The 19,948-nt window shown below is 38.7% G+C and overlaps 1 protein-coding gene across 1 annotated transcript in view; it reads left to right on the top strand.

Moving 5' to 3' along the window:
- Positions 1–19,948, top strand: part of Gpr158 (G protein-coupled receptor 158) — a 337,748-nt gene that overhangs the window by 290,616 nt on the left and 27,184 nt on the right. The window contains exon 7 of the mRNA XM_048461085.3: positions 14,763–15,001. Coding sequence (XP_048317042.3) covers positions 14,763–15,001 — 239 coding nt within the window. The remainder of the gene's footprint in view (positions 1–14,762; positions 15,002–19,948) is intronic.

The raw sequence follows: 19,948 nt of genomic DNA, 5'->3' as shown, positions 1-19,948 counted from the left end.
CTTCCAGCTACTCTACTACCTGTCACTCACAACTGGCACATGTCAAACCCAAAGCAATAGAATCGTACCCACAGAGGACTTGATAGGAAAGTACCACTATTCTGGGTCCTCCTGGAAAGGCAAGGACTGAGAGTGACTGGAGAGAAGCCAGAAAATCTAGACAGAGCTGTAATAAGGGAAAACAGTTAATTAATGATCAAAAGAGCTTCCAGGGGAAAAGAGATCCAAAGCCTCAGTAGCTTTGATGATGAATTACATCACAGATTTTACACCAAATCTTCACAGACCATACTAAAAATGGAAGACCAGCAATATCCCCCACTTGTTCTAAGAGACTATTATTGTTTTAATTACAAAACCTTGACTGTATCATGAAAAAGGAAGGACACAAACCAAAATCCATTATAGAGACAGAAAAATAAAACCTTACCAAAATGATTTCAATAGTATTCAGCTTTAAAAAAAAAAGCTATAGGACGTAAGTCAAAATCTAACACAGCAATTCAAGAGTGGGTCAAAATAGAAAGACATCAATAAGAGTTAATGGAACAAGAACATTAACATAGTACAGAACAAAATATGTTCTTATCAACAAATGCAGAAAGGACATTTGGCACAATCCAATAAATTATCATGAGATAACCCTTCAACAAAGTAGGAATGGGAGAAAATCCCCAGTGGGTTGATGTCATCTACAAAATGCTACAGCTGACACAATGTGTAATGGCTGAGAATGACCTCTGACGGTGAGGAGCAAGACAAAGATGGATGCACTCACCACTTCTGTTATGTTCTGTTAAAAGTCCTTACCAAGACACTCAGATCACAGAAAGAAAAAGTAGTTTCACGGACAGAGGGAAAAACTAAAACTTTCTCTATTGCTGACAGCACAGTTCTCTGTAGGACAACATATTAAAAACTGCAGAGAGAGACTCTTAGAACAAATAAATGAGTCTCCAGTATTACAGGAGGCAAATTCAATATTCAAAATCAATTCTATTTGTACACATGAGCAAACAAAACCTCAAAGTAAGAAGAAATTTTACATTAAACTAGTATAAAATAAGTTTTCAGAAATAAATCTGAGTAACACTGGAAGGCAAACAGTGGAAACTGTAAAGAACCACAGAAAGAAACTGAGGCCCAAATAAACACAGAGATGCCCATATTAGCTCTTTAGAAGACTTAACATTGTTAAGATGGCAGTACATCCCTCACTAACTCCAATTTCTATCAAAGATCCCAGGTCTCATTTTTTCTCAGAAGTTGACAAACTGATCTGATAGTCCCTATAGAAATGGAAAAAGTCTGGAGTGGACAAACCAATCCTGCAAAATAACACAGTTGGAGGAGTTGTAATTCTTGATGTTAACACTTGTTCCAAAGGAGTTGGAGAGATATCTCAGAAGTTTAGGGTGCTGACTACTTTTTCCAGAGGACTTGAACTCAATTCCCAGCATCTACGTGACAGTTCACAATCATACGTAAGTCCAGTCCCAGGGATCTTCTGATTCCTGCTCTCTTCTGGCCTTCTTGGGCACTGTATGCACATGGTACACAAAAACACATGCAGGAAAAGCACCTGAACACACAATTTTCTTTAATTAACAGAAGAAAATATTTTTAAAGAATTTACTCCAGGGGGCTGGAGAGATGGTTCAGCCGTTAAGAGCACTGACTGTTCTTCCCGAGGACCCGGGTTCAATTCTCAGCACCCACATGGCAGTTCATAACTGTCTGAAAATCCAGTTCCAGGGGATCTGATACCTTCACACCGATGCACATAAAATAAAGTTAAATAAACCATAAAAAAAATTTAAAAAAAAGAATTTACTCCAAGGCAACAGCAAACAATGGAATGTAGTGTTAAAAAATGAAGATGTAGATCAATGAAATAGAAATGAGAGACAGAAGATAAATCAGTGAGTTAATTATTAACCAACCATTGATAAATGGGGAAATATAATGTAAAGGAGAAAGACAGCCTTACTAATAACGCTACTAGAAAGTTGCTGTCTATGTGTGGGGCAGAAGGATAACCCCAGTAAAAAATTGAGGCTATCATTTTACTTGACACCATGTACACAAATTAATCCCAAATGGCTCAAATACCCAAATGTAAGAACTAATCATATGCAACCCTTTGGAAGACATTCGGGCAGTTATTTATGTCCTTGAGTTGATAGCAAAAGCACAATAAGAAAACTATTGAATTTCAAATTTGTTGATTTGGGTCATTGGGTGAACAGCTTGCTACACAAGCACAAAGGCCCAAGTGTGGATCCCTAGCACCCAGGTAAAAAGGCACAGCCACATACATTTGTAACCCACTGCAAGGGGTGGAAGGGCAGAGTTCCAGAGCTGTTGTATATTTGTAACCCACTGCAAGGGGTGGAAGGGAGAGTTCCAGAGCTGTTGTCCTAAATGGCTAGCTGTGGGGAGAATGGGAAGATCCTTTCTCAGTGGATAAGGTTAGCAGTGGTTGAATAAGACATTCTACTGTCAATCTCTGGTCTCCATGGGCATGTATACATGTGCATGTACACACATACATACATACATCATGCACACACATGCACACATACTTTTTGTGCATTAGGAGATACTATAAAGAAAGTAAAAGGTAAATGTAAGAGTGTGAGAAAATATTTGAAGTAATATTTCTTATAAACACCTGGAATCCAGAAGGCCTAAGGAAATATTCTAATTCAACAATTAAATTACAATCTAATTTTTAAGATGAGAATTAAGCATACAATTTTCCTAAGTTAATATATCAATATATAATAGCTTTGTTCATGAAAAATGTTCAAAAAGTAGTCATTAACGCAGAGAAAATACATTCTAGTGTATTGATTTTGACTGGGAAGGGTTTTTGCTAGAGCATGTTGTTGCTAAGAAAGCAGGTATCCACTGAGACAAGACACCTGTGACCACACTAAATGAAGTGATAAGAAGTGAGAACAATCCAGCGATAATTTGTCATATGTCGTTTAGTTATTTTACTTTGTAAAATCTGAAGTCAACATTGCAGATATGTCCAAAAGCTAATGTCAAAATTAAACACATTTACAAAATTTAAAGTAAAAATTAAACGCATGTCCAAAGATTTAGCCATAAGAATAATCATAGAGATATCAATTAAATCAGAGAAATAGTTGGATTGAGCAGTGTGTGCTGCTAACAACCATGTCATTTACAAATACAAATGGTTTTATGGCAGTGCTAAGAACATTATAAATGAGGGAAGCAAGAGAGACATTAAATAATCTTATGAAATATGTGTGCATATAAAACCCACTAAAGGGTCAAATTTACCCAAACTAGTGCAAATGTAGATGGTTCTTATTTCTTTCTTTGTATTTGTTTTTTATTTCCTAGCTTTTCTTTTCATTGTCTCTTCTATTTTCAATAGAGGAATCAACTTACATGTCAACAGTTGAGAATTTCCTACCCAGAATTGTAAATCAAGTAACAACAGAAAGTGTGAACAGGTCAATATCCAAAGAGCAACCACAGTGTCACTTTATAATGAATTTCTAAAAGCTTCATTAACCACCACTGAAAGATCTTGTGTGTCAGCATCCATAGCCCTCTGATCAGCTGAGAGCGTTATGAAAGCCAGCAGTTGTTATGTGTCCTAGGTACATAAGGTACCTTGTTCCTCCATTGCTTCTGAGGATGCAGGATCTCCCTGCTGGTTCATGTATCCTGTGTATTTTACTGTGAACAGGCTAAGGTGAATGTAAAGGTTAGATATGAATTAAAACAAGTATTGTTTATTAAAACACTTTCAATATGAGATTAAAAACGGATAAAAGGTGTCAGTACAGAAATGCTCTTTGCTGACGTGAGCAACTATGTTAAATAGCTGACTTATTCTTGCAAAGAACTGTGTCATGATTCTGCGGCTCTTTGGTAGTCCAATGGCTTTCTTTTTTGGTACAGTTCTGTTAAAGAGACTGAAAAAGTAGATGCAATTAGGTCTAATACACTAGATCAAAACTGTTTTTAGAAAGAAAAATAAATGTGTGCTGTTATTTCTCTGTCACACTTTAGTCTGAATCGTCCTGACTGAAAATGCTTTGCCGTATGATACCCATCCTTGTGAAAAGAGGTGAAAGTTTTTGCAGACTTTTAAGCTAAGGCTTGAGTTACAAGAATAGATCCATTTAAATATTGACCGCTCTAACACTTTCTGTGGTTAAATCCCCTTCTAAGAAGCCAGGAGACAGAACACCTGCACTGGGACCAACGCCTCACCAGTTGGTACTCAGTCATGAGTCTCAACAAGCGGCCGAAGATCCCACAGGTAGTTAACCACCCAGGCTCTGAGCAGTCATTGTGTGCAGCTCTGTGACTTCCTTCTTGACTGGGCTCCACCTGATTTAGTACTTTTCCCTGCCTCAGTTCTCTCTTCCTGGGAATGCTGGCAGAGCACTCCGCTGCTGAAAGTTCTATGGAACACTTCTGTTTGTAGGTCCAGCTTGTAATTTTTTGGCATGTTTTTGCCCAGATGAACTCTACTGCTAGTCTAAGGAATTCCCCTCTTGATGCTGTTTATAAAACCATGCAAGTAGTGATGCATGGTTTTTTGAGGCTGTAGTAAAGTTGTCCATTTATATGGCTCTATTAAACAACCATCTGTAATAAATGTGTTTTTATTGTTTGTGTAGATCTTGTTGCACAATACCATGGTATACAAAGTGATTAAAATGCTAAATTTTAAAAACAACTGTGTACCAAAAAATGTTTTAGAATACTTTTGCTGATTAATCAGTGTTAAATAATTGACCTATTATGACAGAACCTATTTTAGAGATACTTGGAGCTGGGCAGTGGTGGTGCACACCTTTAATCCTAGCAGTTGAGAGACAGAGGCAGGCCGATCTCTGTGAGTTTGAGGCCAGTCTGGTTTACACAGCTAGTTCCAGGACAGAGGGTGGTTACACAGAGAAACCTGTCTCAGAAATAAATAAACAAACAACAAACAAACAAAACAAACAAGCAAACAAAAGAGATACTTGGTAGAAAATGTTCCAATTGAAGATTACTGTAGGTGTAATAGAAGGAAGAATGTCCAAGTCCCACATGACCGGATTTCCTCGGTCTTCAGGACTGACGATCCTAACAGTGTTTGAAGTGTTTTTCTGCTACTGAGGTGCAGGCAGGAGAGGGATAACAGGAACCAATAATGTCTGCATTATAGTGTGCTTCTCTCTAAACTTTTGTGATAGACCTTAAAACCCAATAGTTTTGCAGCAGCCCCTGGTTTACTTACAATATTGTTGAAGTGTCTTCATTGAAATATCTGCAAGGGAGCAGTTTAAAGAATAAGTGTGTGTGCCAAATTCAAAGAAAGGTCTGGTCTGAGGTCAGTTAACATCATCATTGTCTTTGTCGTTGTTGTTTGATGGAATTCAACAAGGTATGTGATCAAATTTCCTCCATCATTTCTTTTTAATCCATGAAGCTCAATTAATAAAAAGCTCAAAGACAGACATTGGGGTTCAACCTGAAGATGTGAAAAGCAAAGCATCCGGCCACTGGCTCTCACTTCGACCTTAGTCAAAAAATGAATATTCTGCCTCCAGGAATCTCAGAATAAGACTGTGTCTGAGAGCTGTCTCCTCCCTTTATAACACTCTCTAGTTCTGGGATTAAAGGCGTGTGCCACTACCGCCTGGTTTCTATGGCAGACTAGTGTGTCCACTAGGATTAAAGGTGTGTGTTGCCACGGCATGTTCTATAAGCCTGGCAAGTGTGGCTGTTTTACTTCTCTGATCCTCAAGCAAATTTTATTTATTAAACCACAAGTGAAATGCCACTACAAATTTATGATTGCATGCTGAATTTCTGTTGATGAAGAAGGGTTTATACCATATTAAAGTGGTTACTCCACTGACAAACTAGTGTGGAGCTCAGGTTTGGTCTGGGGAATCTTGCAGGCAGCCTTTGAGTGGGGGAGGAGAGAAGAAGCTTAGGGCAGCAGCTGCCAGATACCCTAGGATGCCATTATTCAGGGACCCAGGTTCAGGGGCAAAGACAGCAACCTGCTTTTCTGAAAGAAGGATTGTGTTTTTCACTGAAGTTACAGCCACATAACATACAATTTATAGATTTTATTCTTTTGCATTTTTATTTATGTGAGGTCAGGGACAGTGTCTCTACTTTCAGTCACTATTCTGAGACTGATTTGCCTCATTTTCTGTGCTTTTTTTTGTCTAATTAAAGGTTTGTCAATTTTGTTGAATTTAAAATAAGCTTAAATTTACTTAGTGTTTCTATTGTTTTATGTTCTCCTTTCTGTTTATTTCCTCTCTAGTTATTTATTTCCTTCAGTTGCTTTGGATTTAATTTGGCCTTTTCCCCTTATAGTTGAAGTTTAGATTATTAGTTTCTTTGTTCTTTTATTATACAACCATCATTTGCAGTTGTAAATCCTCCACACTCATCAAATTTGCTAGAGCTCTCAAGCTCTGATATGTTACGTTTTCATTCCTTCATCACAAATTACTTTCTAAGTGTCTTTGTTATTTCTTCTTAACCCATTGGCGAAGAGTGTGTGTTTTTTTAAAAATTTCCACATATTTGTTAATCTTACAGAAAACCCTTTCTTTATTCATTTCTAATTAAATCACTGATTCTAAGACAACAGCTTGTGTGATTTCTGTGGTGTTGAGTGGGATTTGTTTGGTCTGTCCTTGGTAGTTGTCCGTGTGCTGTAGGTACTACTCTACTGTCCTGAGCTTTTGTGCATGCCTACCGGGCATGTCGAGCCTTTGGAAGCTTTAACTGGGCACTGATTTTGCATTGGGCTGTATTTGTAAGTATCTTGGGGCGTATGGAAAAGGCTGGACACACCTCGTTGGTCTATAATGTTCATAGTCTGTTTTCTTGTTAATGTCTGTGTATTATTTTTGCTCTTCAATTATGTTAGAATTTACTTCATATAGTATGAGATACTTCTATTTGACGGATATCCATTTACCTATTTATCCATTGTGTGTGTGTGTGTGTGTGTGTGTGTTGTGTAATGTGTGTGTATGTGTACACCTTGTGTGTGCAGATGTACTCACCACGCAGGTGCATGTGGAAGTCTGGGGTTGACCTCAGGCTGTCTTCCTTAGTTGTTTCTTCCCCTTACCTTTGAAAACAGAGTCCCTTGCTAAACCTAGTACTCTCTGTTTCAGCTAGGCTGGCTGGCCAGGGAACCCTAGGATTCTCTTGTTCTGCTTCCCCAGCACTGGTGTAACAGGTGCAAGCCATTACACTGGCTTCTACATGGATGCCAGGGATTTAAAATCAGATCCTCAAGCTTCTGAAGCAAGCCCTTTTCCACCAATCATCTTCTCAGCCCCCTACACATTTACTCTGTTCATCCTGATGGATCAGCAGTTTTCAATATTATAACGGCATTCGTTGTCTCTTAACTGTCTTAAAGTGTATTTGCTCTTACACTGTTATGGCTAGCCCCACCCTCACTTGATTGCTGTTCATATAGATGATCTTTTCACATTTTAAATTTCAACCTCTTTGCTTCCTTTTACCCAATATGAATTTCTTATAGACAATGTACAAGATCACTTTAAAAACTTAGTTCTGTCATAGCCACATTCTGCTTGGAGAGTTCAGTCAACTTATACATAGCACACAACATGTGTGGTAGTAATTCTTCCATTTAGCAATCATATTAACTTCAAAAGCCATTTGTTTTGCCCTTCTTTCCTCCACGACTTCCTACACTTGTAAGAAGACAATACTTTCTATTTGCCATTCTGGTGTCACCTCACTGTGCATGCTTTAGGCTTTGTCCTAGTGACTCCTCTGAGGATTATAATTATACCCTAAATTTATAGCAATTTATTTCAGATTAATCCAACTTGGTTTTGGTAATATAAAAACCTTACTCATGTATATTTATAACACCTTTGGTGTTGCTCATGTTGAAAATCACACCTCACATCTTGTGTCTGTCAGCACAGATTTATATTCGCTTTACATGGTGTCTGAATTCACATAGGTAAAGAATCACAATGTAAAGTGCATTAATACTGTGTATATTTCCTGATTTAGTAACTATTACCAGAGGTATCATGTGCTCTCCATGTGCTCTTGAGTTTCTATATAGTGTCCTTTTGTTTCTGTGTAAAACCTCCCTTTAACACCTCACAGACAGCATGCTCAACAGAGGTAAACTACTTTAATTTAAAAAAATTATCTAAGAATATTCTGATTTCACCTTCATTTTTAAGGAAGAATTTTACCAGACATGGAAACTTGATTAGCAAAGAGTTCCCTATTTTTCTCTTTAGAGAATTTGAATATGTCATCCTGCTGTGCCCCACGCTTCACGCTTCTTACTAGAAATCTGCATTTCCTCAAAATGAGGATCCACTGTATGTGACAAAACTCTCTTTTCCAATTGGTGCGAGTTTATTTCTCTTTCTCCAACTCATAGCCATTGGATAATACTGTGATAATTTGTCATAATATGAGTTCTCTAGCTCTCCCCAACCTGGGATTTCAAAAGCTCCTTTAATATGTGAATTCATGTCCACTGTCATATTTGGACTGGGTCAATCATTATTTATTCAGATATTCTTCTCACACCTTTCTTTTCCCTATTTTCTTACTCCTTTTTATTTGTGTTGATATGTTTGATCATATACCATATGTCTCTTAAACTCTATTCACTTTTTTTCATTTTTCCCTCTTTGTTTCTGAGACTCGATAAGATTTCATTCTTGATCTAACCATCAGGATGAAGCTTGAGAGTTCTGTGTCCTTGCTCCCTTCACTCCTTCCCTCCCCTCATCACTAATGCTCCTTATCCTACCTTGCCGAATGAAGAAGAGAAGAAAGATGATGTGAGCTTCCGGCTGAGACACATCCCAAGACTGACAAAGCATGCGAGAGGCCCAGTGGTGACCATTCTCTCTTATACTAGCAATAATTAATGTGTGTGTAGCAGTTTGGAGAAGTTGGATATTGGCAAGGCTAACTTATCTTCATCCAGATAGTGGCAATTCTTTTATCTTTCCCTGATTCTTACCTAAAAATCCACTTAGTGGCCAAATCAGTAGCTTTTAGTTCTGAAAATGAGGATTTGAAAAATGGATGAAAATTAAATGAACATAGGAGTTTGTCACCACTGAAGCAGAGTTACAGACAGTGACTCCAACTCATAGCCCCTTTTATATGATTCCCTTCCCAGCAAACTAGCAGGCATTACAGGCAGAGGCAAACCTTCATGGTGTTGGATTACTCTGGCTGGGTGGATGGAGCAGCAGCCTGGGTGACCTCAGGATGAACAGGTTTATTCTTTTTTGTAAATGAAAGAGATGTTATGAAATCACAAAGATATGCACACATTGTAGAAATAGAAATTTTCTTCACTGGGGGAATTAAACTTTGGCCATGTCATAATAAAAAGTGAAGATCTATTTTGCAGGTCTGAGAAATCTATTTGGAAAATCACCTGTACCCTTCTAAAGTCTGCTGAAAATAATTGCTAAGTTATATGACCCCAGCATGTCATTCGGAGGGACCTACAGGTCTGTTGGAAGAAAAAAAATGGATAGACAGCTGCTGGGTGAGGAGGAGCCTGTGTTCAGAGCCCTTTCACTGTAAGAGAGAGGATCTAAATTTGGGTAAAGAGACACAAAAGGAATGTAAATAGGAGAAGATGGCCAGAAAAAAAACTATAGAAAAACCATGCAGCCTCACTGTATGCTGTGGATTGTAGATGGTCAAGACTGTTACTATGAGAATAAATTAGTGTGCAGGAGCTATATAAGGGTGGTGCAGATGGAAAAAAACAGGAGGATTTGAAAGACAGTGAAGACATAGAAAATAAATCCTTGATGATTCATTTAATTGCTGGAGTGTGGATGAAGGAAAAACTCCAGGGTTCATTCCTAAGTCTCTGCATTGTATAATTAGGTCACAGTACCCATGGAGATAGGTAACATACAGCCAAGTGGATTGGAGGGCAGAGGGAGAGAGTGTTTTAATTGGGGGTCTGCTTGTCTTTGATAGGCTATTGAGCTACAGAACTTGGACTCAGGGGAGTGTTCTGAACTGAATATATAGATGTGGGACTTGCTGGTGACTGACAAGTGAAACAGGAGCAGATGCAATAGCCTGGGTGTGCTGTGCAGGATAAGAACCTAAGGAGTGACATTTAGAAGGTCCGTGAAAAACACTGCCACACGAAAGGATGGCCGAGGAAGGAGATGACTTCCAAGACTGAGAAGGAACTGACAGAAAGGGAGGGAAATCAGGGTACCATGACACAGTGGGAGCCTGTGCCTCATGCGTGTCAAGAGCTGGAAGCCCACATGGTGAGGAGATGAGAGTATCAACTAGACCCTGAATGACAAAACAGTTGTATGAGCTCAAACTAGAAATGTGGAGCGTGAGAAAGCAGGGACAAGTACCCTTTATCTTCAAAATTACATTTTTTCACACACACGTCAGCCAGAATAATGTGTTCCTTATTCATTCTAAATTTTTATGCCTTTACAAATGGGAAAACTTCCTGAGAAGATAGCTGCCTTATCATTTCCCCACACCCATGAAATTTCAACCATGGGACCACATGACTGCCTAAACACTGACAACAGCAGCTGACATGCCTCTGTGGATGGAGAAATGTCCTGGGGTTCCATTGCTAGATAAAGAAAAGTGACAGCCAATTTAAGACTACTAAGAGAAGAAGAATTAGTCATTCCCAGGGATGAACCCCCTAAATGGTTATCCAATACAATATTAAAACATGCATGCTTGCAATCAACAATATATACACATAAGCAACACTTAAAGGACTCAGCAAGTTATATAAATACATATAAGTAATAGCCAAAGAATTTGAGAAGGAATGGGGGAGAGGAATAGTAAAGGAAAGGGAGGAGAAAGAAGGAAGGAATATTGTAATTATATTTGAACTAAAAACTTTAAAGTGCTGGGCCTGGTGGTGCGTACCTTTAATTTTAGCACTCAGGAGGTAGAGGGAGGTGTATCTTTTTGAGTTCAAGATCTGGTCTACAAAGCAAGTTTCAGAACTGTTATACAGAGGAGCCCTATCTCTAAAACAAAGTAAAACAAATTTAAAGTAAAATTTATCTGTGAAAAGATCATGGAAATGTCATTACATTAGAAACTTTGTGTATGTGTGTGTGTGTATATATGTAATGCATGTATGTATATGTGCATGTGTTATGAGCATGAGTACGTATGTGTGCATGCATATATCTGTATGTGTATGGGTGTATGTATGAATATATGTGTGTATATATTGTGTGCATGTGTGTGATATGTCTGTGCATGTGTATGGGTGTATGTATGACTATATGTGTGTATGTATATATGTATGTAATTGTGCTTCCATAGTTGTGTTTCATACAAATGCATGCCTAGGAAATAATGTTTAGAATTTGATTTCTAGGACCCAACTAATAGAAATGAACAAGGGCTCAATTTTCAAAAGCTAGACCAGGATTTTCTCACTTTATTCTAAGGCATGTCTAGAAATGTGTCTTACACTATTTAAGAAACTTACATTCTAAACTGTTTTAGACTTTTTTGTTACAGTTTTTTTTTTATTTGAAAGTTGTAAAATCAGTGGTGGCAGAAATGCAGGTTGTATTTTTTTTTCCTGTCTAGAAATGAGATTATTGGATTTACAGTAATCTTGAGTTATCAGGTTGTACAATGAGTACCCAAGGGTCATCTGGAAAACATAAGCATTTCTGGTAACGTAGAAATGAGATTTCTTTATTAAAAAATGCCCAAACTCACATCATGTTGATTTTCTCTGCAATCAAAATTCATCTGACTGATGGAGCTGTGGAGATGGCTCTGTGATGGAGTCTTTGATACTCTACCATGTGATGACATGACTTCAGATCCCCAGCATCTGTGCAAAAGGCGTGTATCTAAAACTCAAGTGTTGAGAGGCGGGGTAGGAGGGTAGAGGTAGGCAGATCCTGTAGCTCACTGGACAATCAGTCCAGCCCATTGATTTGCTCTAAATTCAGTGAGAGAACCATTCCTATAGCATCAGAAACAGCACTAGAGAGCTACCCAACATCAGTCTCTGGCCTGTACACACTCCTGCACTTGAGCATGTGCGTGCGAGTGCACATACACACACAAACACAGAGAGGGGAAGAAGGGGGAAGGGGATGTGATGAGAGTAAAAAGTATTTGCAAAGACATAATAAGGCACTTAATGAATTCACTATTTACTCTTTGAGCTTCAGAGTTTCTATGAACATTTGGTATCAGAAGAAAATCTTTCTATATATCTTTGTCACAGAAATAAAGCACAAGTAACAAGTAATTTTCTCCAAAGCAGCAGCTCTTGACCTTAGTAAAAAAATATCATCAGGAATTTGAAAAACACCTAGGAGTCCTGGGCAAGGTTGGGAAGCAAACACCCCTTCCTGCAAAGTAATTCCATCAGCTGCTTCAAGATCACTCACCCTTCTCCTCTACACTTTTCCCTTGACAACAGCACCACTTTGTGTCTTGTCCCCTTTACCGTTTCTCAGGATGGTTCTCCAGCAAGGCTGGGATCCAACACCGTGTTTCCTACTGGACAATAGACTTACCCACTACACATAGTACACGACTATATAGTGTTTCATATGATAACAATTTCCTCATTCCCTCCATTGATTTTACTTTTAATGTAATAGTTTGATTACTTTCTGGGACTTTCATACAATAGTAACAATTTCAAACGTACAGTTAGGATTAAACTTTCAACCAGAGAGCTAATTAAACTTTCTATGCATGCCCTCTTTCTATATGGGACATTTTTATATATACCTAGGTATACAGGTTTATCTAGGTATTGAGTATATAAAATAGATATACCAATAATTTGCTTATAACAAATCATAATGAAATTAAATTGAAAGGGGTAGATACTCCTTACTGACTCAGCAGTAAGGAAACCTTGTATACCTGAGGCCCTGTATTCTATCCCTAACACCAAAGAAATCATTTTGTTTATTTATATATGTATGTATTATTTATTTATTTATTTTGTGTGTACATATGTGTGTGTTACATGGGCATGCACATACCACAATATGTATGTGAAGGTCAGAGGACACATTTTGGGACTAGGCTCTTTACTGTCACCATATGGGTTCCTGGGATGGAACTTGTCATCAGGCATAGTGGTAAGCAACCTTTTTTTCACTGACCCATCTCAATGGCCCAATAATGTTTATTAAAACAATTATTTGGTATACATATAATTATACAATTTATTAGAGATGAGATTGAGGTTCAAGAGACTCCCAAAACAATATAGGCTATTGCTGTGGCCATTAGTTGCCTCCCAGAAATGGAAGGTAAGACCCTATTGCTGATGACACCATACTCTTCAGACGAGGAATTGAAGAATCAAGCTGAAATGATCTAGAAGCCTCCTGCCTGTGGATTAGCACTCATAGTATCCAAAGATGCTGTGCAAGTGACCTAGGGAGAAAAGCAAACAACAGACCTACTCAGCTAGGAAGCCTACAGTCCATAGCAGTGACCAGTTAGCAGGATACCCCCAATAGTGCAATAGTGGCACATTTGTCTTGAGGATCAGCAGCAGCTGCTTAATTGGATTTCAGTCCTGCTCGACAGGAGGAAAGTCATGCATGGTACTGAAAGCCCAGCCAACCACCTGTCGCTATTGTGGCCATGGAGCCGAGAAGAGAGCCCACTACTGCCACTTCCCTAAAGCACCGTAATTCCTAACTGCAGTCTAAACGCCTATCTTTAGCCCCACAGATGCCTGTAGCTCTCACACTTCGTCAAAAGAGCGTTTTTTTTGTCGCAGACAGAGGTTATTACAGAGCTTTGCAATTCGGCAAACTGCAAAGAATAAGTAAATGTGGGTGCCCAGCCATCACCAGTACACCTACAACACAACTCTTAGACCTATGACTCAGGGAACCTTGCAGAAGAGGGGAAAGAATGATTGTAAGAGCCAGGGAACTAGGACGCCTGCTGCTCGGTAGTGTTTTCTAGACCTGACAGGAAGATATCACCAATGAAAGCTCAACAACATGCTCACCTAAAGAAAACCTGCACAATTACGACACAAGTTGATATGCCAGTACGGGTGGGAAATTTCACAAGGCTCCACCCCGTATGATGAACTGCAGACAATGGCTGCTGAGACAATAAAACTTTAACACGGGAAAACTCAATTATTTCCTTCCTGGCATATTGAGAAGTAAAATAATACTTAGGTCATAGAGTGCAGTAGTTCTCTGCCTTAGTTGTTTGAACCATCTTCACAGAAAAGAAAAGGTCCATTGAAAAGCCTACAGTTTTAAGCAGCTCATTCTGACCATCCTCCTTGACAACATGACTTTACTGAATTAACTTAATGTTTAATAGCCCTTTTATAATTGCATTTATGATACCACATTATTTAACAGTGTGATAAAATAACTATAAGAAAAAGCCATGTGAAGTTAAATACAAAAAAAAATAATGAGAGCAATGTTCTATTATAGATACAAACAATTGACTTCAGAAAGATTTGACTTAGAATACTACTGGATGGAAGAGAAGTGAACTTTAATAAAAATATTAACAATAATATTTGTGGGGTTCTTATCTTAAAACTATGCAGGTGATTTTCAGTTGGGTTCCAATTTCCTGAGAGCTAAAATGCTGTATTTTAAAGATTTTCCTTCTGACCATTTGGTTTATCCTCACATTTTGATCTTCTTCCTTTGCAGGGTTTTGAAGGTGTTTCTCTCAAGAACTGCACAAAGAATTCCATACATGACTGGCGGAAGGGTCATGAGGATGCTGGCGGTAATACTATTGGTGGTGTTTTGGTTTCTCGTTGGCTGGACTTCTTCTATGTGTCAGAACTTGGAGAGGGATATTTTGCTTGTTGGCCAAGGGCAAACATCCGATCACCTCACCTTCAACATGTGCCTCACGGACCGCTGGGATTACATGACAGCAGTTGGTACGTGCTCACCTTGTGCGTTTCATGATTCTCTCATCCATTTCTCAACAGCATCAAACCTAGTCTACTGAAAAGCCTTGTCAAGTATGATCTTTAAGTTTAAAGGACTTTTAATGTGATTTTGGTAACAAGAATATTACAAAAATGATAATGATATATGAAATGCAAACAAAAACTTTCATTTTTCAAAGGTTCATTTCTCTATTGAAAAAAAATGTAATAAATGACAAGAACAAATACAAAAATCTATGTGCAGAGAAATTATCGATTAGTCTAGCTGATTTAACAGTATCCATCTTGATTTACGTTCTCAGGTGGTAGGAGATGAGAAGGTTGTTGGTATTTTTCTGTACAGAGGTCTTATGTTATTGATCAAACTTCACTTTTGGTGAATAGTTGACTGTCTAAAATCTATGATTAATTTATCTTCCTTATATTTATATCTAAAGAAACTTCTCTGGGAGTCCAGGATGAAATGACAAAATCATGTTACTAAGAGATGTTATGTTATGTGACAGAAAAACAGAATGGCTGTGTCATGACTCAGAGCCCAAAGCACAAGTTACTTGTCTGACCCTTCCCTGTTTTTTTTTAAAGAGAAATATATGAGACATTTTAGCAATCAGCATTTTAAACTAAGTTTTCAAAGATACAAAAAGAGAAAGAATAGAGGAAAGTCTTTCTTCCTCTTCCTCTTCCCTTTCCCCTCTCCCTCTCCCTCTTCCTTTCCCCTCTCCCTCTCCCTCTCCCTCTCCCTCTCCCTCTCCCTCTCCCTCTCCCTCTCCTTCTCCTTCTCCTTCTCCTTCTCCTTCTCCTTCTCCTTCTCCTTCTTCTTCTTCTTCTTCTTCTTCTTCTTCTTCTTCTTCTTCTTCTTCTTCTTCTTCTTCTTCCCCCCATTTGCAAACCAAACAAACAAGCCCAAACTTGTTTTAAGGGGCATATGTAAAAAGCAAGAAGTAAAAATATGAGTTTAATTCTCATTTTTTGTCTCCTTGTCAATCAATGTTTAGTTAAATATTCTTAGCTTTTTTTCTAGAAGTTAACTAGCTATGTCCTTATTGGTTCACAATTCAAATAGATCGTGTTCTCCTAGGCAAGGTATTCATGGCTTTTGGAAGGACGACTCCTACAGAAGGACAGGGTCCCACAGCTTTCATAAGCCTGAACTGTAGTGATGAAGCCATGTGGCTGTAGACATGACTGTAGATTTTAAGCAATTTAACTTTTAGAAGATAAGCAAATAGCAAAGACAGAAAGCAATTCTGGGTTTGGCTCTAGTATGGGTACGAGAAGGAAGACATTGCATAAATAGTAAATTTATGGAAGCCTTTACCATTTTATTTGATACTTCTCAAGCTAACCAAAGCAGAAAAAGTAATTTTTTCATATTATTTTGAAGAAAATCCCACTATGCTTATGTTGAACAAAAGAAAATGATAACACTGAGCTCACATGAGGATACAAACACAGGGACAGCATGGTCAACTCATGGAGTGTTTTTGCACCATTTGCTTACAACTTTATGATGTAATCACGACTTTTTAAAAATTATTTTGTATTCTGCAGAAATAAATGGGGGTGCATGATTGAGAGTTATAATTCATTTAATAAACTTTTTTGGAAAGTAAAAATTACATGTTATCAGTAAGACTCAATTCAGTACTTCTAGTTTTTCTACTGCTGTGCTGAACCCTTTTTGGGAGATAGAAAATGTGTCAAAGCCTATGCTACTGGTCAAATATTTACTCTTAGTTACTACAAAGAAAGGGGAATTATTAAATTATCAAATAGCAAAGTACAGTGAAAAGATTTTTGGTACAATAATTGTTCTGTGAAGGAAGACAAAATGTTTTGGATAAGACCCCAAGAATCTTTATGTAGAAACACTTTGAGCCACAGGTAATGTTTGGGTTATTATAAGGATATGTAGGTAACATCCCATTTGATAAGAACAGTGACACATGGAGGTGGGTGAGAGTTGTATGAAACATGAAGGAGACATCTAAGTAGAAAGAGTTAGAATACATTATGTTGGAACACATTATGAATGATGCTTGGCGGTAAATTTATTAAAGACATCAGAAATTTAGAGAACCAGGAAAATTATATAATTATTCAATAAATTCAATTTTGGTTGTTTTCATCATGTAATTTTATAGAAATCATAGTGTATCAAATCCAGGTACTTGTGGGCTGGAACATTTACAAGAAAGAGATTTAGAACAATGGTTTCCGTGTGTCATCCCTGGGAGCATGTTAGAAATGTGTAGCTTGGATCCACTCCAAATCTTCTCATTCAACACCCTGGGATCTGAGACTCAGCACTGCATGCTTCATATGACTCCAGATGAACCTGATTTTATGCTGCTGTGTAACTTGGATTCTGAGGGTACAGTCACACACTACATATGACTCCAGAGGAACCTGGCTTTCTCTACCGTGTGTATCTTGGGCTCTGAGGGTACAGTCAGATGGGCTTGCTGGAGCACAATGACAAGAAACCCCAGCTGTCCTCTTGTAACATGAGGGCTGGCTTGTTGGGGTTTCTGTCCCTCCCAGTACCCCAACAGCCGGCAAGCAACAAAGAAAAATCACACACAAGACTCTATAAGGTTATAAACTGATTGGTCCATTAGGTCAGGCTTCTTGTTAACTCTTATAACATATTACCCCATTATCCTTATCTATGTTAGCCACATGGGCTCAGTACCTTTCTCAGTGTGACAGTTTACATGTTGCCTCTTCGATGGTCTGCACAGGAATGGCTGAGAGAGAGCTTCTGCTTCCCAGAATTCTCCTGTTCTCATTGCATCACCTCTACTCCCTGTCTGGTTTTCCCGCCTATACTGCCTGCCTGGCCAATCAGCGTTTTATTAAAATATGATTGACAGAATACAGACAATTCTCCCACATCATTTCCCTCTTTTTTTTTTTAACAAAGGAAAATACCCATAGTCCATTTGTTGGGAATGTGGGCGTAGTATTTCAGGCTACTTCCTGCTGGTTGGGGGCGCTGATGATCTTATGGGGACCTAAAGAAAATTTAAAGTTATAATCAAGTCCTGACTGGAGTATCCTGTGAGTCTTGATCATCTCAGGCAACAGTCTTGAATCTGTTCTGGATGTAGAACTCTGTCATCTGGGCCATCTCTTCCTACCGGAGATTGCTCAGGAGGTCTCCCTTGGCCAAAGATGATTTTTCTTAACTCTGAATAAATCCAGAGCCTCTCATTTTCTGTGGAAACAAAAGCAAAATCTCTTCTCCAAAGTAACATACCTTTTGACTTCAGTTTTGAAGCCAAGGTATTTTCAAAATACCTATCTCGGGTTAGTTCAGCAGTATTTATAAACAAAAGTCCTTTAGCAGCTGTTGCTCCTTCCTCAGCATTCAAACAATTCAAAGAGAGAATAATAGCATACAGTATCAAGATTCTCTGTTTATTTTCCATCTTTATTTCAACCTCTATTTCTTTTATTTTTACTTTTACTTTTTGAGAGAGGTTCTCTGTATATCTTTGTCCTGGAATAACTCTGTAGACCAGGCTGTCCTTGAACTCACAGAGATCCTCCTGTCTCTGCCTCCCCAGTGTTGGGATTAAAGGTGTTTACCACCACACCTTGAGGTCACAGAGGTCAATCTACCTCTGCCCCTTGAAGTCACAGAGGTCAATATGCCTCTGCCTCCCAGGCATTGGGATTAAAGGTGTGTACCACCACACCCTATTTCTCCCTTTTTTTCTTTTTTATTTTTAATGACTCTAACCTTAAGCCTGCATATATTTTTAACACAGTGTAAACCAGTTAGAGGTTTTCTTTCTCTTTGAATCTCTCTTTACTGTATATCTCTCTTTTTCTGACTATATAAGCCTTTAATTTACTAAGCAATATGGAGAGCCGTGGCTTTGACGGCTAGATCCAGCTCATTTTTTAACTTTCCAGCCTCACGGCTGAGATACCAGCCAGAGCTGTGTTCAATGCCACAACTCTATGGTGTTTCAAGGTCCTTGCTAGCAAGCAAGCTGTAGCATTCTGCTCACAGACCACACTCAGTCGGACTGCCTGCCTGAAAGAGTCAGAGATTGCCCTGGCAGGACGGCCCAGAAAGACGGCATTTTAAAACAGCGCAGCTTTTTTCCTGCTACGGCTGAAAACCGAAAAGCATGCATTCAGCTTTTCATCAACACCGTTTAAGTGCTTCGTGGCAGGACCTCTTAAAAGAGCTGCAAGGTTTTGCAGCTAAAGCTGAGTCAGGAAGTCTCTCTTAGATGAGAGCATTTGCTTGCCTCTAGCAAGCAGAGCAGACCCGAGAAATTGCTGCCACCAAGAAACCATGCAATGCTGTTATTTTGTTCTAGAATTACTTCCCAAGCTGTCTCAAGCTTTATGTGGATACAGTTGTCCACACGTTGGCGCCATTTGTAACATGAGGGCTGGCTTGTTGGGGTTTCTGTCCCTCCCAGTACCCCAACAGCCGGCAAGCAACAAAGAAAAATCACACACAAGACTCTATAAGGTTATAAACTGATTGGTCCATTAGGTCAGGCTTCTTGTTAACTCTTATAACATATTACCCCATTATCCTTATCTATGTTAGCCACATGGGCTCAGTACCTTTCTCAGTGTGACAGTTTACATGTTGCCTCTTCGATGGTCTGCACAGGAATGGCTGAGAGAGAGCTTCTGCTTCCCAGAATTCTCCTGTTCTCATTGCATCACCTCTACTTCCTGTCTGGTTTTCCCGCCTATACTGCCTGCCTGGCCAATCAGCGTTTTATTAAAATATGATTGACAGAATACAGACAATTCTCCCACATCATCCTCTGACCATTCCACACTGCTCTTTATGACCTCAAACCACAAGAAACCCCTTCCTACTGGTCATTTCCAGTTTGAGCTAATTTCCTTCTGCTCCATGCTTCCATACCTCACTTTTCTATTCATATACAA

This window comes from Myodes glareolus, chromosome 14 (genome assembly GCF_982192425.1).
Source record: "Myodes glareolus chromosome 14, mMyoGla1.1, whole genome shotgun sequence".
Taxonomy (NCBI): Eukaryota; Metazoa; Chordata; class Mammalia; order Rodentia; family Cricetidae; genus Myodes; species Myodes glareolus.
This window is presented reverse-complemented; position numbering and strand designations above follow the sequence as displayed.